The sequence below is a fragment of the Argiope bruennichi genome, chromosome 11 (genome assembly GCF_947563725.1).
Source record: "Argiope bruennichi chromosome 11, qqArgBrue1.1, whole genome shotgun sequence".
NCBI lineage: Eukaryota > Metazoa > Arthropoda > Arachnida > Araneae > Araneidae > Argiope > Argiope bruennichi.
In genome coordinates, this window is record NC_079161.1 from 42,635,521 (window position 1) to 42,660,040 (window position 24,520).

Sequence of the window (24,520 nt, forward strand, 5' to 3'; positions counted from 1 at the left end):
AATTTTTTCAATTATATTTATCAAATATGCTAATAGCTTATTCTAACTACGAAGGGACTAACTCGTCTCTCCCCCCCCACTTTTTTTGTTTTATCTCAATTGAAGTTTTAATCCAAACTAACAAAACTCATCTCTTAGATTCAAATGCTCCTCTCATTCACCTTTATAGAAAATGCATCGTTATAACTTTTTTTTTATTTCGAAAGTTAAAAATAACAGCAATAAAGTTGCAAGAAACCGCAAATTAAACGCAGAAAAAATTAGTCTCATACGCAGTTTTTTTTTATTGCCCAGGGCAATAAAATATTTTACTCTATGAATAATTATGCATCTAATTATTGTTTTACACGGATTCTAAAACCTTCCATGCATTTGCGCATGCTTTAGGATGGGTTTAATTCGTCAAAATAGGGGTGAAGGGGAAGATTGAAGGAGGGGATGTTTACATTTAACAATAAGGTAAACTCGGATTACTCTCAGACTAATTAAAATAAAATAATAAGGTCAGAAACTACACGATACTGACACACACGTGAAAAAAATTGAATGCAAAAGTATTTAATAGGATGAGAATCAAGGTCAAAGAATGACTAAGAATTCCAGAAATGCTCTCATCCTTTCGCGTCCGACCCCTTAATGAGATAAAATCGTCGAAAAGTAGTCGCCTCAGTATACTGAAATGAAAAGAACTTTCTCAGATACAAGGGATCAACATATTACTTCAAACCCATGATAATTTTCGCATCTTCAATTCTTTCTTTCAATTTAAAATTTCAAAATTAAGCACAATATACTATATCAGAAGTCGAATATGCTTAAAAGTGGGTGAAAAAGGGGTGTTGACAATCAAAATATAAACAAAATAATAACTGTTCATAATGAAACGTGTAGGCACAAATGATATTTCTCATCGGGCCAAGTTGTGATAAAATATTGAAAACACTACGTAAAAGTGTGGATTAGTGTGCTCCTTGCTGCGCCAAGGATGCTAAGTCGCCAATAATGATGGAGGAAAAAATAAACACTTCTGCAAAACAGTTGCGGTTACTACTTTCTGATTAAAATTATGATCTTTCCTCATAAGTTTTGTTTTATCTGAGATTATTTTTAACCTTTTTGATCATTATCGCTGTTTATCTTTACAATTTTGAAATAAAATAATTCTTCAAACCGGTTGCACCGTTCTGTTGTGTAGAGAAAAAAAATTTAGAGCATGCGATGCCTTCTGCAGGCACCGGGCAGAATTTTTTAACTTAGAAAAAAAAAAAAAAAACTACAACGGCTTCGTAAGCAGCAGGAGCCTAGTAGTTTCGCTTGCTTATTGAACATAAGGATTCTGTGGGTAACAGGGACAGTACATAATCAAATGAAGATGCAATTAAACCATTCTTGATACAAAAATTCAAATAAGCATCCTTTTCCCAACTTCATCAACTCGTAAAAAATATGCATTTATATATATATTCCACTCACTCTTCATTCTGCAGATTCAAAATATTTCCTGAGATCCCATTCACAACACATCCGTTCTTGAACAATTAGTGACATAACGAATTATCAAGGAAACCGTCCGATTAGAAAAAGAATTACGAAAAGTGCAAGGAATGGCAGACGATTTCTTAAATTAATAATTCAGACGATTTCTAAAGCGCATACGGACAGTTAAGAATTGCCAAAGAATAAATATTTTCTGTTAGTATTCACATTAAGAATAACATTCCAGTGTCTTATAATCAATAAAAAAACTTAATTATAATAAAGCTAAATTAAAATTTTTAATCGATATTTTTTACTATTTATAATTTAACAATTTTCATAAAATATTTGTAGTTCACGTACAACTCAAACACTGTAAAATGTAGTAAACATAAAAGCATTAGGGTTGATATAAGATTGTTTCGTTGGGTTACCATATTGGCGACAAACTCGAGGACACACTAAACTACACTTCAACCACAAAGTTTAATGAACAGAGGGTGAACATTCAAATGCAGGCGTGGATCAGGATATTCAAATAAAGGGGCTCAATACACAGGCACTCCCCCCCCCGCAATCCCGTGCCCTCAATTCGATAACCTAAATTAAGAATCGATTTCACAATGCAATCATCTTTGTAGGAATGCTTTAAATGCGTTGAAAGAGCAATTTTTTTTTTGTTTAGAATTCTAGTACAAAAGTATATTAAACTAGATAAGCATTTCCAGAACTAATTTTTCTTTCCACATAAAAATAATTCTACCATTCCATCGTTTATTAGCTGTTTCTAGATCCTACGTAGCGCATCCTGAAGCACAATATTATGCATTATTGCTCAGTATTATATTATATCATTTAATGTAGTACAATATTATACAATATTTTATAATATATGTGTGACATTAGGGATTATTACTGTATTGTAATATTGAATCTATTAACATTTTTTTTATCCGGACAATGACTTGCGCTTCAAAACTCTAGGAAAAGAATTTATTTAATGCTACATTTATAAACGCTTCTGAACATTTAGGGAGTGAACCCGATGTTTCCGACTAGTTCTCGTTTCGAAATTGGAAATGAATGCAACCAAACTGAAACTTCACCTTCAACAGAAACTTAAGACAATGCAATTATTATTTCTGTCACTTCAAAGAAATAAAAAAATCATGTGCCAATTCCAGTCAAGATAACTAAAAGCAACTTACGAATAAACCAATTAAAGAATTTTCAAGTTTATATCAACACTGACTACACTTTGAAATGCATAAAATTATGATTAAAATAAATTTTAGCACTTCTTTCTATCTGTTTTCAAAGTAACTTTTAATTCACTTAATTCAGAAAATAGATAATATAACTCAATTTTATACTTATCACAATCAGCATTGGCACAATCGTTTGAAGTTTCTTTAAATCATTGACTTCAGTAATTTAGAAATTCGAGTTTACATACTTTAATTTTAGATGCCGAAATGTTACACATCTTTTGCTTTTTTCTACTATTTACTTTAATCTAGTTAACTTACCTTCAACAGTCCATTTTTATGTTGGAAATTTCACACGTCAAAGCTTGAAAATATCCGAAGTGCAATATCTTGTTCTGTTTGGCGATCAAAAGCGTTAAACTAGTTATAATAAAGTTGAACAAACATTTTCTGAACTGACACAAATGTGTATAGAATGACCTCGCCATTAGAGGGCGCTTTGTCCTCGGATGGTGCCTCTCACTCACCGTTAAAGATGGTGCATCATTTTGACGTTTTATTTATTTATTTTTCAATTTTGATTGTTAACGACGCCTACAGAATGGTAAATAGATGTAGATTAATTTTCTGGGAAATTCAACTTAAAACTATATATATTGGAGCAATAAGCAAGCCTTTGTATTACGTTAATAATTATGCATCGAATTACTTATTCGAGTACAAAGGGTTAAATTAATAAACAGATTGTGCAAAATGAAATGACGTAAAGATTCAAATTTAATTAAACGGATTAGAACATTTTCGCCTTTCTTTGGCCAATATAAAGCAAATTAATACCTTTGCCTACTTTGATATTTAAAATTGGGAACAAATCCACATATCTTAAATTAAAAATCTTGTTATTTGAGAAATGAGATTTAACTAAGTTACTGAGATTAAAATTTCTTAAAAACAAAGAAATATATTTTCTCTCCATAAATATTTCTTTTTCATCAGCAACAACAGCGTTCTATAGCTATTTCTCAGATAATAAATGCAGCGTCAAAGGAGCCACTATGTTACTGAGCCGACGTCCTGGCATAGGGTTAGCGCATCTTCCCCGTGATCTGGGTTTCCCGGGTTCGAGTCCCGGTTTGGGCATGGTTGTTCTTCCTGTTCTATCCGTGAGATGTGTGAATGTGTCCTCCTGTAAAAAGGGGCTGTGCGAGCGAATGAGTGATGCGTGAATAGTCAAATCGTACTCTTGGCCTAAGTTGGCTCTACGATAAAAACAAGAGGCGCTCCCCCTTAGGCTTAAATCGTCTGTATTTGAATAGCGGGCTTGTCCGTGGCAAGTGCCATAAGAAACAACACTATATTAGAGAGATTTGAAAAGAATCAACGCATTCTTTACAAGACAAATCAACTGAATTCGTTGCTTCCGAAACCTTCAGCAGGTTTCTATTGATAGGCAAGTCGAGTTATCATGAAAAATAATTAATAAATATAGAAAAAAAATACATAGCAACAAATTTATTGGCTTAAATTGTTGTTGGCTATCTAAAGAAGCCTTTAGATATGCAATCTGATATTACATTACCAAATTAGAAAATGAGTTTGGTGGTGGAAATTTTAAAGCTGTTTTTTCGTCTTTAAATAAAAAAGAAAAAAAAAAAAGCTATTAACCCGAGGAAAAAACTTTAAATTAAGAAATTGCAGACAATTCAAAAGATCTGAAAAATTTAACGATAGCTTAATTAAGGTGTAAATTTAAAAAAAAATCAAATTTGGAACTTTTTCATTTATTTTATTGGATATAAATTTTTGAAATTTCATTTAAGTATGTGTTATATAGAAAGGAATAGCTGTTAAGATTTTGAAGTCAATAATTGAATAATTTGTTGAATTCGACTTTGCCTGCTTGAAAAAAATACGTTCGTCGTAATATGCCTACAAATACTTTTCTGTAGTAGGGATTCAAGGACTGAAGAAGACAAAAGAAAAAAAAAAACCCTCTATTCTTTTCTAATAGTCCCATAATGACCGATTAAAAAAACCGATGAGAATTAATTTGAAAAAATAAAAAAAAGTCCTCCTTTAGGATGATTACTTCTCAAAAAACATTAAAAAGTGAGATTCGTAGGCGTAATGGTCATTCGAAAACAAACTCAGGTTTAAGAATGAAGCCGAAATGTTAATTTCAAATTTAATTTTCACCATCTTGAGCGCACATTGCGTTGGTTGCCGATTTTATTACCTGATAATGCGATGAATAATGGTACAGTAAATCAGTTCCTCCTTTTGTGCTTCTGTGATACTTTTTTATATTCATTTATTAAAGACTACTGTAATCATCGATTCCATATTCTATTTTCAAAAAGAGGAAACAAATCAAGATGAATGAAAGCGCGTAAAGAATAGAAAGAGCATTTATAGTTTCGAACAGATTGAAACATGCAACAGTAGCAGTTACAAAAACTGAGAAATCAGATTGAAAAAATATATGGTATTGGGTGTGTTTATATAAATCCATCCATTTTTAATAGATTCCGTTAGGATAACTGCTTGTCTGCAAATAAATTGGGAAAGTTGTATTTGAAAGGTCGACAATAACCTTTTTCGAAAAGTCTACTAACAATCTTAATATGTCAAAAGACATACTACGTTTTTTTTTTTTTTTTTTTTTTTTGTATTGTTTATTTACTATCTTGATAATGATCCCTACATGTTGCTATACCACTGATAAAAATTTTATTCACTTAGCTCGCATGCATTCTTGCCTGTTACATTCACCAAATATTGCTCCATTGGGTTATTATCTATTTACTCCATACGGAGTGAAGCTCTTTTTGGATTCCTATTCAAATATCAAAAACTGGTTTGATAAATCAATCGTATCTAAAAAAACCAGTCATTTTTGTTCGTGAAATTCATTTGTTGTTCAAAAGATGTACAAATACTGTAGTTTCTGAGAGGAAATATTTAATAAATAAATCCTTAATTTTTATAATGAAATTTTTTTTTTTTATTTAAGAAGAAGAAAGGATTATATTTATGCATTCAATAAAAACGTCTGTATTAATTGCAATGGTAAGTGAAAAACAGGAGATAGGAGAAAGCATAGGAAACCAATCTCCTGGAAAAAATTGCGAAAACAAGATTTAAAAAAAAAAAAAAAAATTACAAACAATGCATTATGCTATAATAAATTCTTAAATTTTAAGAATACTTATAGATTTTAAGAATACTTAAGAATACTTATAAATTTTAAGAATACTTAACATATAGTGCAACAGTATTCTTAAATTTTAAGAATACTGTTGCACTATATGTTAAATTAATGCATTTTTGCATACAAATAGACTCTTAGAATTAACTCAAAATAGGGAATACGAAATCCACAAAATCATATTTGGTTCCTATATGGAAAACCACTTAAAAATTCTTCCACTTTTAAGATTAAATATGAAGAAAATACGACACTAATTACATACTTCTTAGGCAGGAGAAAATTAGATCAACTAACGACTCTAATAACTAACAAAAATGTAACTAATAAGTAATTTGGGATGAAAATATGATAGAAAATGTATTAAAATGGTGAAAAGAATTTACATTAACTTTCAACTCGAAATTTTATAGATATATCTTTTGAATATATTTCAATTCAATTTGTTCAGAAAGTTAAATCCTTAAATAAATGTCCAAGGCAATGTGTCCCGTTTCGTACTTTGTACTACTTTACGAACCAGAAGTATATTAAAACTCGATGTTTTGTGTAGTCATAAAATGGATGAAACTTCTCTTCTTCCACATTAACACAAACGTTTTTTATAGTTCAAATATATACTCTCTTTGTTTAACTTCCCAAATTTTCACTCAGAAATATATATTTATTGAGTAAATCATGCTTATTAATATCATCAAAGTAAGAAACTCTACTCAAAAGCCATTCTCAAAATTCCATAACATTATTCCATTTTTATTACAGTTGCCATTCGGAACTTACAAAATATTAGAAAACAAAGATAATAATCAAGTAGAGCATCAACGTGACACAATGAATTTTAACATTTTAATAAATTTGCATAAACACTATTTTTTATAATATTAATTTAAATAATTCCTGATTGTTTACATTTAATACCGAAGTTAAAGAGAATTCACAAGCGCTTTCTGAAATTTTAAATGAATAAAAATGAATCACTTTAATCATGTAGAACGTTATTTACATAATTTTGAACTCTAGCGGCGCGGCAACATTTTTATTAAAGTAACGAAATTACAAAAATGATTTCTATCTGAAAAAAAAAAAGACAAGATTAGAAAATATATAAGATGTGGAATTGTAAATTATTCTTTACTTCTTGGGTCTGCATTTAGTTAGTGAAGAAAAACAAATTCCTGATTTGATTTATAGATAATTTTAACAATATCACAACATAAGACATTCTGTCTCATGTCGCCATCTCTCGGACATCAAGATAACGAAAAGTATAAAAGATGAATAAACTTGAAGCTTTTGTTATCAATATATTTTCGATTGAAGAAAGATAATCCTATGAGGAATTTTACATAAAAATTTAGAAAATTTAAGAGCCAATAAGTTTTTCAAGATGTTACATCCGCTATTTCGTGAGTGGAAAATCAGTCTATTTTTTTGTTGTACCATGTGATTAGCGAGGCATAATGTGTTTATCATTTACTACAACTGTGTTGAATTCTAGTTTATAATTATGTATTAGCACATATCGTTTTAAAGATATTTAAAAATGTTTGCAAACGTTGCATATAATTAATGATTTTTGAATGATTTAAATAGAATTATAGCCTAAAATGCTAAGGGATTAAAAATATAGTTCTTCTTTTCAATTTTGTATATTAAATAGTTACTTGAAACCATTAATAGTTAAATAAAAAAAATCATGATTTCTTTTAAATCATTCATAATTTTAATGAAAAACCTGGTATTTTAAGCCTTACTACTTTTGTTTAGACTAGTGATCATTTATAAAAATTGCCAAATGCAGTAATATAAAATTATTGATATGCGTGTTTAGCTATTCGAATTTTTGTGATAATTATGGATCTGTCATTTTATTTAGTCAGCTAAAAATAGATAATCTTTTAAAAAAATGGCTAAATATATGAAGTAAATAGAAACGTAAAATACATTCAATTCTCAAAGTATTGAAGAGAGAATTATGCTTTCAAGTTTCGAAAACCGTGCTGCCCTCTTCAGGAAAGTGGCAAAGGCGAGTTATGAACAATACCGAATACCAGCATGATTTATTTTTTGAATGTATTTTAAAATTAGAGCATGTGTAATAAATGGAGAAACTATCAAAATAGTTGGTGCAATGCATCAAAATTAAATATTTACATTTCAATCCGTTAAAAATTAGAATTAGAAAAATTAGAAATTAGGTTTGACGTTTCTAATGAGTGCATGGAGCAATGAAAAGTATTTATAAAAGATAGAGCATTTTAAATTCTTAAAAGTATATTGAAATAATAAAAAATTATTTTGTATAAAACGCATAAAGATATTTAAATAAAGACACAGATCTCCGTTTTTTTTTCCCTTCTATAATAAATAAAAAAGAGCCAAAGTTTTTTCTTTTAATTTAAAGTGTTTAAAACATTTAATATTAGAGAATTAATTATAATTAGGGAATTAATTATAATATTAATAATTAGAGAATCGATGTCGATGATTGCAACGATTCGATCTCTATATTTCATTTTCGCTCTAGTAAATTATACCTAAGTGTGTCTAATATTGCCAAGCGAAATTGAATGAAGTTCCATCCGTTTCTCAACCCTTTGCACGTGGATAGTGACTCTCACCATTCAAGATGGTGCATCTTTTTGACGTTTTATTTATTTATTTTTCAATTTTGATTGTTAAAAGCGCCTACAGAATTGTAAAAATATGTGGAAAAGTTATTCTGGAAAATATAAAATAGAACAATGATTTATATGCATTTATTTTTTGGAATAATGAACAAGTCCTTTTCTTAAGTGAATAAATTTGCATCGAATTACTTTTCCGAGTGCCAAGGGTTAATAATGCAACATTTATTATTATTATTATTTTTTTTTTGGACAACAACTGTTTCACAAAATGTCTGTTTGGAGTTGATTTCCTGCCGTTTTAATGTATCGAATTATATCAAGTATATTTAATAAAACAGTTTTTAAGACATTTTTATGTGTGTACTAAATAGAATAAATTATTTTTTTCTTATAGTTCATATTTTAATTTATAATCCCTTATTGTAAATATTATAGAATTTTGAAATTAACGCTATTGTGAAATCCGCGGTACTTTGAAATTATTTTGATTAGAATCTTAATTCTTAAAGAATGAAATTTCTAATTATTCTTTTTGATAGTCATTTTTTCACTAGGATCGAATGAGTTGTTTTATTTTCCAATTTCTTTTTTTTTTTGCATAAAAATAACTTTTTTGGATCCAAAACTCGACTTCGAGTATTATTTTTTTCCCCAACATTTTTTTAAATCTACAGCATTTTAAAACTATTTTTAATCATTGATTTGGTGAATGATAGTATGTGGAATTATTATTTAAAAAATTCCTTTTTTTTGGTTAGTTGTTTAGGCTTTCTGGCACAAAAGCCATATTTGGCCATGCTACATTTTTTGGTAAAATTAAAATACGCTGTACCAGTTTTCATCTCTTGTTGTTAGTTTTGTTTCGCTAATATTAAAATTCGCTTGGTATTGCAACAAAAACTAGAAATCGAGTGGATTGTTACACTTTTCTTCCTCTTTCTTTCAATAAAAATAATTTTTTGAACGCGCGATTTTGAGTATGATTTTTCTAACAATTTTTAAATCTACAGCTTTTTAAAATTATTTTTATTTATTGCTACGGTGATAGCATACTGAATTATTAAAAAAAAGCACACATTTTTTTTTGGTAAAGTTTAGGTATACTGTACCAGTTTTTAGCTAATACAAGGATACAAGGAATCAATTAGGAGCGCAGGCGCCCGTAGGGCGCCATCTCCGATCGACTATGACTTGGAAAGTGGGAAAAGGTCTTGAAAGAGGTTGGTGGCAGATGATGGTAAGTTGACCAGAGCACCCGCCTTGCGTAGCAAGGCTATCTCCATGATCCTGGTGATAAAAAACCTGGCGATATAGAATGCCCTTAACTTTGAGAGTAGATGGTGAGCTGCAACTGAAAAAACTGTTCGAGGTGTCGTTCAGCATGGGTCTAGGGAGAAGAGTGTTATGAGCAGAGTCCTCCGATACAATCGTCACGTAGCAGGCGAGGGAGAGTGGGTGTGAAGTCTTGACTAATAGGAAAGCAGTTGTCAGGGGAGTGGGAGAGGGCGATGCATGGAGTTTTTGGAGTTTGGAGAGGGCCTGGTAGCGGATAAACTATTGTATCTGGGAGACCAATCAGAAAGCTGGATTATTGTTGAAGGATGTCTTTACTTTTTGAAGGACTTAGCCGATCAACGCATTTAGGATAATCAGCTTTTTCTCTTCTTTATTGTTTGTTTTCCTTGCAAGTTTGACTGCTTCCAATAATGTGGGGAATTCCTGTAGTATTTCTCTAAGTTCCTTAATGATTTGCATAGTTTCTTGTAGTGTGGGGATTTCTTTATTAACCTTCAAAGTGGGCTCCATGTTCTGCTTGCTAGGTGGTGAGATGGGTTTTGGGTCTTGATTTCCTTGTTTTTCTCGTGCAATTTCAGCGTAGGTGGGTCTTCCCTTTATTGTTGTAAGTTTGGGGAATTTGGAACATCCTTTCCAGGCAGCTGTGTGTCCGGTTTCATTACAATTTACACACACTGGATCTTTGATTTTTTCCGTGATGTTACAATCCCTGGTTGCGTGGGTACCACCACATCTGATACATTTCGGTGACATTCTGCAATTTCTTGTTGCATGGAAGAAGCCGGCACAGTTGTAGCACATGGTAGCAGTCGTTTTTCTTCTGTAGCTTTCTATTTTGATTCTGAGGTGAAGAAGGGATTTTTCATTAAAAATATTTTGGGCATTTCCAGACTTCTTTATTTCTAGGAGGAATATTGGGTAGAGGGATTGCAACTTGAAGTTTCTGAGCTGGGATATTCTATTTATCTTGTAATTTCTTTCTTCTAATGCTTTTTATAATTTCTTCTTTTTCTGCATTTACTGGGAGACCTTTCAGGATAACTTTTATTGGTCTTTCATCTTGTTTTTCGGATAATATAAATTCTTCTTTCCTCTCTGTTAGAAATTCGATGATTTCGGATCTTTCATCTTCAGTTGCTGGGTGTATTGCAATCATATTTCTGATAAGCTTGTTTTCGGTTTGGGAGAATTTTCTATGGATTTCTTGCAATGTGATGTTGTAATTACTTGAAAGTTTCAAATTTATGGCTGCTGGTCTATTTATGATTTTTTCTTTGTTTTCCTGAATTTGATTTAGTAACTCAAATCTATTTGATGTGTCCATATTTTCTTGTTTTTCTTCAGTTTTCCGAATTTTGGCAGCTTTTCTAGGATTAACTGTTTGAAAATTTTCATTCCTCTTGTTGTTTATTTCATGCGTATTGTCGACTTCCATGGGCTGTTTTTCGTTTTCCTGGGTATGTTTGTCACAGTTGCTGATGGGGCAAGGGCCCAATTCACCTAAATATCCTTCAAGATTCACGGCGTCAGCTTGCAGTTCTTGTAATTTAGAGTAATCTTCAAGATATTGGGAAGTATGCTCTAAGTTGCTTTCTTTCATTTGCTGAAGGGTGTCTATGAAGGTTGATGCTGTTGAATGTAGTATTTGGATTCTGTTCTGAAGATTTTGGATGTGAGTGCATAAATTCTTTTCCCAATCATGGTACTCGCAATTTCTATTAATGCAGGGAAAGTTGGTGGCAGGGAGCATCGTCTTAAATGGTCATGGCTTGGAGCGTCTCTCGTCCAATGGGAGGCTTGCATCCCTCGGCGAGGTCGTCTTGGATCGGCTGGAGGGTTTGGCTATGTCAGAGGTGCATTCTGGGAAGCTAGTGAACGAAAACACAAATTGCCGGTAGAGTGGTTGTGAGGGGGATGGGGTGAGAATCTATTTGTGACTGCCAATAAGAGGGGCGAGATGGAACATGGATTGTGGTTTTATTAAGATTTGATAGGAATTTAAATTACGGTATTGAAGGGTTAGAAAGGGTTGAGGATGTTGTTTTAATTGTTTAGCTGTTGATCTGTTTAAAGTAGTATGAGTCTGGGTCTTCTGGAATTTGGGTTTGGGGTGTAGGATTCGATTTCTTTTATTGCTGGGTTGTCAATATTATTTAGATCTGAGAAGAATTTAGTTGCGATCTTTTTAATAAACTCTTTTATAGATGGTAAATTAAGAGCATGTCTGATATCTTCGTTTTTCATGAACCATCTCGCCTTCGTAATTTGTCTGAGAATAATGTTTTGGCACCTGTCTATTTGATTGAAATTTTTAGGAGCAGCATAAGCCCAAATTGGGCAAGCATAAGTTAAGACAGGTCTTAGCATCGCAGTATAAATAAGCACTTTATTTTCCCTACACATTTCGGAATTCCGAGCAATTAAGGGATATAGTTTACGCGAATTATCTCAGAATTTGTTTCTAATGTAATTAACGTGGGATTTCCAAGTTAAGCTTCTATCCATGATAACGCCAAGGTATTTTGCTTCCTGAGACCAGGGGATTGTGATGTTTTTTATTTTAATATTGAATTTTGGTTTTTTGTTTCTCTTGGTGAAAAATACAGCTTCCGTTTTCGAGGTATTTATGGCAATTTTCCACTCGTGGAACCAGCTATCAAGGTCTTTAAGGTGTTTGTTGAGTGCGTGTGTAATGTATCTTATGTTTTTGTTTTTGGCCAGTATCGCGGTGTCATCTGCAAAAATGCAGAGTTTAGTATTTAAATTTTGTGGTATGTCATTTATATAGATAGAATATAGGGTGGGGAACAGTTTTGCCCCTTGTGGGACGCCTTCTTGTATGGAGCGAAGTTTGGAGAGTGTGGTATTTACTCTAACAGTGGATTTTCTATTAAAAAGGAAAGAATTAATGATCTGAATTAGTGTGGGGGGTATGTTGTATTTAATTAATTTGTAAATTAGTCCTTCTAGCCACACTCTGTCAAAAGCTTTTTGGGTGTCTAGGAAAACAGCACCTGTGTGTTCTCTTTTCTCAAATCCTGAGGAGATAAATTCAACTGCTCTGAGTAGCTGGTGAGTTGTTGACAGTTTGGGTTTAAAACCAAATTGGGAGGGGATAAGAATATTATTGTCATTTAGGTGGTTGTTTAATTTTTCGAGTATAAAATGCTCAGTAATTTTACTAAAATTTGGAAGGAGAGATATTGGCCTGTAGTTGGAGGGGATAGTTGGATCTTTACCAGGTTTGAGAATTGGAATCACAACTGTTGTTTTCCATGCTGTGGGGAAATATTTAAATTTAAAAATTAATGACAAAATATGGTAGAATTTAATTAAGGTGATTAATGGTAGGTTTCTGATTGGCCAGTTATCATATAAAATTTTAATTTCGCAACGATACTGTATGATTTAACTTAGCTGACACAATAGCCTATGGTCTAGTTAAAACTAAGTATATGGTACCGGCTTTTATCATCAAAGGATTTATTGTTTTTCAAATATGGCTGATTTGGAAGTGTTGAAAAAATCTTGGAATATTAAAAGATCCACTTTTATGAGACCCGTTGAATGAAGCAGAATATTCATACCTGATATTCTTGTCAGGGGTTGATGGTTTCGAACTGTATGAGAACTGAATATTTTGAAATCGGAAGTATAGAGCCTCGAAGGAACTCGATCGAGAATTCTTGAATTTCTTCTCGAAATAGAATATTAGGTATCCTTTGGCTTAATAAAATGAAACTCACTTTATTATGTCAAAGAATACTTTATTTTACTAGATAATTTAAATATGTACTCGTATAAATTTTGAATCTTTATTTCTTGGGATTACTCTGTGTTCCAAAGTCTATTTTTGGAATATTTATTGGTATGAGCGTATTGGAATGAGTGAGGATAGAATCTGGGACCTTGTGGTTCGCAGCCGAGTAACATGACCACGATACAAAAGCAATTGTTCTGGTAGCGTAGCTGTTAACTGGCTATAAGCTTTCACCACAGACTCTCCCTCCAGTGAGTCGGAGGGGAGACGAATGATATGGCTGCTGAGTGGTGATGTATTAGCTGTTGATTCTAATGCGCCTGCACCCACTTGAGTAGCGCCAAGCCTTATGGCGAGCGTGTGTGGGTGAGTGGCTACTGTTGCTACGTCAAGTGAGTCTGATGATTTTGGGTTGCTGTGGGTAGATTGCGCCACAACAGCTGTACGAAGGTTGAAAGTTCATTGTCCCAGGTCACCAATGTAGCGAATTGGAATGAGTGAGGATAGAACCTGGGATCTTGTGGTTCGCAGCCCAGTAACATGACCACAATACAAAAGCAATTGTTCGGGCAGAATAGTTGTTAAATGGCTTATAAGCTAATCACCACAGAACCACGTATTATGTTGCTTCGGGTCATGTTCAAGTGGGAACCGGGCACAGTTTTTTAACATAAGAAAATCCTACGAACTCGTTAGTCGTGAAACCTTGTAGTTTCGCTAATATTTTGAAAACATGTCTATCTCAATGCAAGGGGAATACTTTGAAGTCAATAGAAATAAACTGAATCACTTGACAACATTTAAAAATCTTGAAAGAAGACAAAAGTGATATATCTAACTAATTTAGAAGATTCCATAAACGCTATCATTTTACCATCCCATCATCAAGTTAACACTAATGATGGCAGAAAACCCCAAAAATTATTATGTAGGATTACAAACTTTTTTGAATATTCTTCAAGAATATTATTAGATTTGAAATATGAGGAAAACTTTTCCACAAATATCATCAAAATATTTTTTGTGCTTAAGACATGCCAAAGAAATCTGTCTATTTCTGCATCACTTATATAGAACAGAATCAAAGATGCAGCAGTTTTTCAGATTAATGGTTTTGACTTAGCTGGGTCCTTGTACTTCTTCTGGTGTACAGCCGACCACCCCGCCGTCACTGAACGAAGCAGTATCGACAGGATTTGTTGAGGCCGACTGCTGTTTTTAACTTAACCCATCCATAAGTCCGGCCAATTCAAAGAATTGACATCCATTCCGAGGTGGTTGGCCCCTATTCACAAAGTGGTTTCTTTGAGAAGTTTTTCTCAAAATGTTGACCTATTGCCCGTGAAAGAGGATGACAAGTGTAAAGGAAGAGGAGGAGGGGGGCCAGAGATTGACCAGCAGTGACTAAGGGCCAACCGCCTCAAAGATGATGCCAGTTCGGAGAATTTGCCAGTAATAAGGACGGATTATGATAAAGACAGTAGTCGAACACAAAAATTCCTATCGATACTGCTTCTTTCCTTGGTGGCTGGGTAGTCGGCTGTACACAAGAAGAAAAAGAAGCCTCAGAGTGGTCAATCTCTGACCTTCCTCCTCATCTTCCCTTACACCTACCGTCCTGTTAAACAAAGAGAAGGCTACCACTTTATGAAAATCTCCTCAAAATTCACAATGTTCCTCTAATTTTCGTTGACCAACAAAAGAAATCCAAACATTTTGAAACTTTCAAACAGTTGGTAAAAAAAAAAAAAAAAAAAAAAAAAAAAAATGTTAACATCATATCCTTCAGAGTTTTAAGATTATCTGGTGTCATCAGTGCTGAACTTAAGTCATCATTTTTGGGACTTCGAATTAAAAGACAAATAGTAAACTATGAATTTGTATATATGTGTATTCTGTATTCAGAATTGCATATTTTGAATTTCTTTCAGCAACTGGAAGGATTCAGAACTGGAAGAATTTCAGGACTGGAAGTCTTTCTCCAACCTTTTACTCTGATTTATTGTAAGAAGATCGATAATTATTATTTTGTGGTAATGGAAGTAATTTTATTGGTGTGTCAAATTGTATAAAATTTGTCTTGACAGAATATATGTAAGATCTCGTAATTTTAAAGTATAAGAAAAAAAAAGTTTTCTATTCTCTATCACGTTTTGGCGGTTATGATGGAATATTAAGAAATATTAGTCAAAATAATGATGATAGGTGTACGGGAAGATGAGGAGGAAGGGCAGAGAGTGACCACATTGTGGTTGGAGATCAGCAGCCCCGAAGAAGATGACAGTCCGTCGGCGTCCTGGCATAGGGGTAGCGGTCTTCCCCGTGATCTGCGTCCCGGGTTCGAGTCCCGTTTTGGGCATGGTTGTTCTTCCGTTGTTCTATCCGCGAGATGTGTGAATGTGCCCTCCTATAAAAAGAGGTTCTGCAAGCGAATGAGTGATGCGTGAGTAGCTAAGTCGTGCTCTTGGCCCTAGTTGGCATTACTATAAAAACAAGAGACGCTCCCCTTCAGGCTTAAATCGGCTGTCTTCGAACAGCGGGCTTGTCCGTTGCAAGTGCCATAAGAAACAACAACAACAGATGACAGTTCTGTGCATCGACAGGTGTTATGGACGGGTTATGCTAAAGACAATAGTCGGCCGTAGCAAATCCTGTCGATATTGCTTCGTTCAGAAGTGGCAGGGTGATCGGTTATACATAGGAAGAAGTTAAAATAATGATGCAGATTCTAAGAAGAGTTCCAGAAAAAGTCCTTTTATATATTTAAGAAATCGCCATTTCCTTTTGTGAGTAAGATTGCAAAGCCGATTATGAATCACCTTTTTGTCATGTGACCCTCACCCCAATTATTTTGAATTCATAACTTTGTCACCTAATTTAGTTTTACAATATTTCTGCCAAATTGTATTCCTGATTTGATACAAAAAGATAAAACTGCACTTTACAAAAGAATTAAATATCTGAGAAAATTAATCGATGCCTGAAAAAGATTTAAGCATGTTTTGATTCAAATAAAGGAATTCAAGAGACAGAGGCGGAAAAATGAAGATAAAGATGGGCTCATTGGAAATAATGCTAAACGTATTGATTGGCTTCATTATTGAAGCGTTACTTGTCAAAGACGGTTTTACTAGACTTAGTGCTTTGTGGACATATAAATAATAATTTTTACAAACACTACAGATAATTTTAGCTCTTAAGTTTCTTTATTTTGGTTGTTGTTGTTGTTTCTAATGGTCCTTGTCAAAGACAAGCCCGCTGAGGTAATCAGGGATTTTAAGCCGAGAGATCATCTCTTGTTTTTCAATAGCGCCAACTAGGGCCAAGAGTACGTCTCAGCTACTCACGCGTCCAGCCCTTTTTACGGTGGGGACTTCACTCATGCATTTCATTCACTCATCCACAGATCGTAATTTAGACCTGAATCAGAGAACGATCATCTCTGAACCAGTACCCCCAGTGGTATTACTCTCGACATGGAGGATTTTGGGACCACGACAGATTTATACGTGTGCCCACCACCACCCACTCCGGGAGTCTTCTGCTGGTGGGGTTCGAATCGCAGCCCAAGGGAGGCGAATCCAACGCCCTACCAATCAGGCTATACCGGCATCCCTTATTTTGGTTCAAACATCAACTAAAAAAACAATCCACAAACATGTTGGTAACAATGTTTCCTCTTTTAAAGATACTGCTCTCTTAAACAAGAAATAAAAAAAAAATAGTGATTATCTTCCGAAGTAGGACTTAAATTTTTTTTATTTTTTATTTCATTTTCTGAAATGTACATTTTTACTGTAAAAGTCTTGCTGGAATGTTATATTCTTTCAAAATTCTAAATTTTGATTTCTTGTTGAATTAAAATTAAATTTTCTTCCCCTAATATTATCTGGAAAGATGTTAGCTACGTGGATTTTTCAAAGTATTTTGCTTAAACTTTTCATTCTGAGAGTGCGCAATTTCTGACCTTTGCACTGTAATTTTTAACTGTAACCGAGATTGAGTGATGTTTATTTTCTTCTTTTTTTCAATAATATTTAATGCTTTGGATTCATAACTGATTTCAAATGTATTTAAGTCCACAGCTTCTTAAAACTAACTTTGATCATCGATGCATTGAAATTTGATATATCGTGCATTTGCTGAATTTATTCTTATACAGATTACAGAACATTTATAGATTATAAATATCTGTAAAATATATTGAAAAAAAGAACATATTCTGAATATTGTTTTCAAGTAGAAATATTTTGATTTTCTATTTTAAATTATGTTCTATTTTTTAATCTTTATTTGAATTTTTGCAATCAAATTTTCTCCTCATTCGCTGCCAGGTGGTGCCTCTAATGCGAAGTCGAAAATTAATTAAATAAAACAATTAACTGATAATAAAGCCCAGATTATACTAGCAGATAATACTGTCGTCAAAAATATATATCTGTAAAAACTTCAATATTTCATTTTTACAAACAAGGAATATTTTTACAAACCCTATGAAATATCATTCATATTATTTGTTTCTAAACTTAACTGCACATCTCAATTAAATTTGTAATTAAAAACCGACAACAAATTTTAATGGACACAAAAAAGTGTTAATCGATTATTGTCGAAAAGAATAATTTTTCAACTTTATTGGATCATTAATTAAATTACCTGTTTCAAATTGAGTTACGAAATGAATGAAGAGACTTCAGACATTTCTAGTATATGCATGCCCTTTATAGAACTGAAAAGTATACATACATTTCACGATCGTAAGCTTATTGTTTTTTAAATTTCTTTCTAATTAACAATTAATCAAGAAAAAATGTCGCGAAGCCTTCTTTGTGTAGAAATTTTATTTTCAACATACATACACGATAAACAACATTTTTTTTTTATTTTTAAGAACGATTTAATGTTTGGCAGGGCTTCACGTGAGCAGAAGTTTTACACATTCAAATAACAGTTTCCCTCAATGGCAATGTACACAATGAAGTGGATAAATCATCACTATGTGACGTCACGCATTGTCATCGCATTGGTTTGTGCCCATTGCTTGATTGGTGTCGCCATCTTTCGGAGTTGTTGGAATCCAAATTGCCGGGAGAATTGTGGGGTGCCGCCTGCTGGTTGATTTCTGTACCTGTTGAAATTTCATCATTTTTATGCACATGCATGAACTTTCATGATGAATTAAATAAGTAAATACAGTCATAGGATGCTTTAAAATCTTATGAATAATAACACATTTTGAAATGATATAAGTTGAAATAAATAAATTAAATTTGCTGAGATTTTAAAAAGTTGGGGTTGTTTATTTGGGAATTTGAAAAGAAAGAGGGAGATTTCATATTTTTACGACAAAAAGGTGGGGGGGGGGGAGGCTAAAACTATTTCATTTGATTTATTTCAATGATGAAGATAATAAGTCTCTTGTGGTATAATGTTGATTTCAATTTAAAAATAAATAAAATAATTTTGAGATAAAGAATTCTGTACATTCCAATTTTGGACAAAAAAAAAAAAAAAAAAAAAACGCAATATTACAAAAATTATGCATTATTTAAAAAATAACAACAAAACAACACCCCCCCCCCCAAAAAAAAAACAACAAAAAATGCAAGCAACAACAACAAAACAAAAACAAATAAACAAAAATCAAACAAATAATTTAGAACTAAAGAAATTATTTATTCTGCCATTTTAAACAATGAATCTGGTGTGTGAATCCAAAAAAACTCAACTTTGTAATATTTCATTGCTTTATAAGCATAATTTTATAATCATTCATTTTTTTGGACGTAGTTTTTTTTTAAATAGTATATGCAAATAAATAAAAGTTAAACATTTTATTTAAAATTAAATATAAATAATAAGCATGAGAGCACGCATTATAATTAACATAATATTAGCATTCATTTTTTCTGTACATCAAGAGAATATACGATTCGTTATTATTGATATTCATTCGATGAATATTACCTTGTTTGTAAGAAGTTGACATGTAAATAGGCCTTGTAGGGCATCTTTTGATAGTAGCAAACAGTCCATCTGAGCCCTGGAAAATTTTTCAATAATTAATTTTTAAACATGCGATTATAGATAAAGAAATATGATTCATTAATCAGGAGTTGGCTTACAACTTTTAAAATCGCCTGTCTCAGTTTTTAATAGAAAAATATTAACAGATTTTAGACAGAGCTTGAGTTTCAGAGTATGTAAAAATAGTTATGGGCAGGGAAATGGTAAAACAAACGATAAACGATATTGGCAGATATTGCCTAAACGATGAAAATGACGTGGCTGTATTATATATAAATTTGTAGTGAAAGCTTATAAGCCAGTTAACAGCTACGCTACACGAGCAATTGCTTTTGTATTGAGGTCATGTTACTGGGCTGCGAACCGCAAGGTCCCAGGTTCTATCCTCACTCATCGCCAATACGCTACAAATTCAATAGGCATCTTTTTGTCATTTAACAGTGCAAACAAACACCAGGAGGAAATTGGCCTTTCTTGGCGCTGTATAACAACATTCTACTGTTTGGCGAGTGTATCCTCCTACATTTCCTTACTAGCAGGATAAACATTGTTAGTTAATTTCTTATTGGCATAAATTTAGAGCGCTGTAAAGCATTAGTATATAGGAGTTGATTTATGATTTTAAAAATGATAGCAATAATTATAGTTTAAAGTTCTAGAATTTTACAAATTATAAAATTCAGGAGAATATAATTTTAGTTAAAAAAATTAAAAAAACATAATATATAATAAGGTTAGTGAATTTGTTATACGAATCTTAATTAAAATATACATAGATCGGTTTAACAATCTAAATTTTAAAAAGAATGCAGTGCTTTTTAATATTGTAAAACCAAAATGTTGAAGTTATATAATTCTTATAGCATTTAACTGAAAATAAGGTGGAACTCTTTTGAAACAAAATTTCGCATTTGAAGGGTGTTATCTTTCTTTGACGTTACTCTTTTAATACTTTCATTAAATTCAATTAAATATTCATTTTAATGATTTAGAGTTTAAGCGATTCATACTGTATTCGACCTTATCATTTCAACGTTGAGAATCCGGTTACTTGATTTCAATAAAAAGTAAAATATGTTACAATATTAATACAGTTCCTCCAAAATATTGATATCGGAATAATGTGTATACAATGCATATTTCCATGGAAAAAAATTAGTCTACTAAATATACGATTAAAAGTACAACAGGCTCAATCATAGCTTTATTTTAACCCTTTCTAGGGCCGTGGAAAGTATGCTTCCCACCAAATTTATCAATCTTTCTATGAAATTCTGTAGGTTGGTATAAGTTCTGACAAATCTTTTTAGTAAGTCAGAAACTTAGATGCTTCAGTTCTTTATCTCAGACAAAATGATGTGTCTTGATTTCTTACTTAATTATTAATTAACCAAATTAATTAATTAATCAAATTAAATTTATCTAATAAGCTAATTGAATCCATTTTCTTATTCAAATTTCAAGTCTAAAAATATTTAAACATAATATGACTAGAAAAAAAATGGCCCTTTAAAGGGTTAAAAGGAAACATGAAACACAGGAAATAAAAAACAAGCGAAGAGTATACAAAAAACATTTGCAGAAATCAACAGCATCTCGACTCGATCGACTGACACAGCTTTGTTTCACGGACTATCATAGTTTCATTGACTGGAAAAAGAAGCTTCTAGAAGGATATCATATCTTCTAATCGACATATGGTTAAAATTTCAGGGATTTTTGTTTTGCCATGAGGTTTGTCGGGAAGGTCAGAAAGTCATTGACTTGGCATATTCATTCAGCGGCCTTTAAAATATCTTCCTTACTGTGAAATTAACTGTGCACAGAAGCAACATCGCAGATTCGTAACAATATAATATGATATCTGCACATGCGTTATCTTTATGCTTTGTGCGATGTGTATCCTGATAACAATAATTTAACTTAGTTTTTATTAAAAATAAGTTAAACACATTTATTATTATAATTGAGTTTTAAAAAAAAATGCCACCTGAAACTTTTATTTTATTCGCTACCTTAGTATAATATCTATGCTGTGAAATTCCGATATTTGAAGAATAAATTAATAAAATATCACACTGATTTCTTTGTGAAGCATAAAGAATGCGAAAGAAAATAAAGCAGTAAGAAGATACTATTTTATATCTATGACAATACTCCCATACTTGCTATAAAAAGGAAGTATCTTTTGCAGTCTTGAAATGGTTTCTTTGTTCATACGATTTCTATGATTCAAACAGAGCCTATAGAAATTTTTTTTAAATGTAATGTCAAATTTACTTTATAAATTTCCACTTGTCAAAAAATTAAGCAATCATTAATCCCATAATTTTTTAAAAAAAATTCTAAAAACTAATACAAACAATTGATATTTTATTATAAAACTGTCATATAATAATTTCAATAAACATACTTGTTGTCTTGGTGGAAGGGATTCATTGCAAGTATATGGCTCAGCATAATCACCTTTGTTTTCTGGAAAATGGAGGCATATTTTAACATGCAGTGTCTCTATTTAACATGAAATTTATATATTTAATATAAGATTAATCTTTTTGACATAAAATTAGCATATCTACTATGAAATGAACATATTTACTATGAAATTAACATGTTTACTATGAAATTAATCTGTTTACTATGAAATTAATCTGTTTAACATGAAAGTAACATATTTAACATGAAATCTACATATTTAATATGAAATTAAGCATTCCAAGTATATTGCAAGTATATGGCTCAGCATAGTCGCCTTTGTTTTCTGGAAAATGTAGACATATTTTAACATGCAGTGTCTCTATTTAACATGAAATTAACATATTTAATATAAGATTAATCTTTTTAACATAAAATTAACATATTTAATATAAGATTAATCTTTTTAACATAAAATTAACATATTTAATATAAGATTAATCTTTTTAACATAAAATTAACATATTTAATATAAGATTAATCTTTTTAACATAAAATTAACATATCTACTATGAAATTAAGATGTTTACTATGAAATAAATCTGTTTAACATGAAAGTAACATATTTATCATGAAATCAACTTATTTAATATGAAATTAAGAGTTCCTAAATTACCAATTATAATTAGATAGGATATAATAACCTCATTTTATGAATATTTCCTTCTACATAAAGAAATATGGCAAACTCTCGATTATTTATGGTTGTTAATCATAAAATCCTATAAAAGGAACTTCAATCACTAATTGAAAGCATGGAGGGGGTATATCCCCCATAGTCCCATACTTCAATGAATACCACCAGTGGGAGGTCTGGGGTGACCACTCCTCTCAAAGTCTGGGAGTGGTCTCTCCCCTAGTCTGGGGAAGGGTCTCTCCAACACTTTCTCGCCCATTTTTCAATAAAAGTGATACCCACTTCCCACGTTTAAAATTCTGAATCTTGGGTAAGTTCGGAAGTATCGGATTATTGGCGAAAATAGCTACGAAATAGTGATATTTGGCACAAATCTAGCATTTTTAATGATACAATCGTGTGATCGTTGGCCAGTTTTTAGTGCTTAATCCAATCTAGTATTTTTACTTTCTCGTACACGTAGTACAGAGAAAGTACAGTAAACGTCAAAAAATTCGAACTCAAGATTTTGATAAATCTCAATGTTTTAGATCACCCTGAGTTCGAAAAACATAATAATTTTGGAAAATGTTCGTTCATTTTAAAATTATTTTGCTTTTAAGCAATTTATTAAAGGTATTTTGTTTTTCATTTGTTGTTTTTAACTTAAATAGAAAAATAATCGTTTGATAAAAATTCCTCTATAAGGTAGGACGATAATTTTTTGCTTTTAAATAAAGACTTGAATTTACCTAAAAGAAAATATGTTTTCTGATTAAAAAAAAAATCTGGAAAATAGCCATGTAAAATTAAAAAAAAATTATAAATTTAAAATGTTTTAATCAAAAGTAATCTAAATTTTTTTAAACTATCGTATGTAATCTAAAACAGGACCAGAAGTCAAATCATTTGTCGTATTCTCTTAAGTAGAAATACGATAGTTTGCTGAATATTTGATCTCAATTGAGGATAATAGTTTTTTTTTTGTAAATTAAGATTCACATTTAATTAAAATGAAAGAAAAAAAATTCCACAGCAGAGAGTAAAATTACAAATTTCGACTGTCTGCCTCGGACTGAAAAAAAAAAGTACGATTTTTTTTTCGAATTTAAATTATATATCCTGGCTTTTTAATTATATGTAAGAAGCTCATATTTTAAGGAATCTTTAATTTGGATTTAATATTAAAAATATTTGAGAAAAAATTAATTTTAAATTCCTAATTTTTCCATATTTGCATATAGTAATCCGAATCCCAGATTACATAAGAGGGTTCTGATATTCTATTTTTTAATCAGTATTGAAAAAAAAATATTTGAACTTGTATTACAACTTTTTGAGGAGCTTCGGTATTTTATTTTAACTTTCGAAATTCATTAAAATAATAATTAGATTTAACTTGAAAGATTTAACTTAGAGCCTGAGAATTTCTATTTCTTAACCATTTTTCTGTAGAAAGATTATGGTAATTTTATTATGACAAAATTGGAGAAAAGAGTTTAAAAAATGTTAAAACCATTAATAAAATATATTATTTTGTGGCTCTTTCATACTTTTTTGTTTTTCTAAATAATTAATTATTTTACTTTTTTCGATTTTTCATCGTGATACTGCATATTAGTTGAATCCTATATAAAAATTGAATCTTGTCTCATCGGTGTTGAAATAATTGTTCAAAGCGCTCCATAGAGCAGATGTTGGACCATAAACAACCAATTTAATAGATCATTATTTTTTTTGAGTTGCAGATACTGTCTAAAAAAGTTTTTTGAAGTTTAAATTATATTTTAATTAAAAATGAACAAAATGGTAGCGTTTTTTCCT

General features: G+C 31.4%; 1 protein-coding gene across 1 annotated transcript in view; it reads right to left on the reverse strand.

Moving 5' to 3' along the window:
* Positions 1 to 18,489: 18,489 nt before the first annotated feature.
* LOC129957562 (cell adhesion molecule Dscam2-like) overlaps positions 18,490 to 24,520 on the reverse strand; it is a 670,734-nt gene continuing 664,703 nt past the window's right edge. Inside the window, exons 24-26 of the mRNA XM_056069925.1 lie at positions 22,019 to 22,080; positions 19,546 to 19,621; positions 18,490 to 18,706 (exon numbers count right to left, since the gene is read on the reverse strand). Of these exons, the coding sequence (XP_055925900.1) occupies positions 18,594 to 18,706; positions 19,546 to 19,621; positions 22,019 to 22,080 (251 nt within the window). The 3' untranslated portion in view covers positions 18,490 to 18,593. The remainder of the gene's footprint in view (positions 18,707 to 19,545; positions 19,622 to 22,018; positions 22,081 to 24,520) is intronic.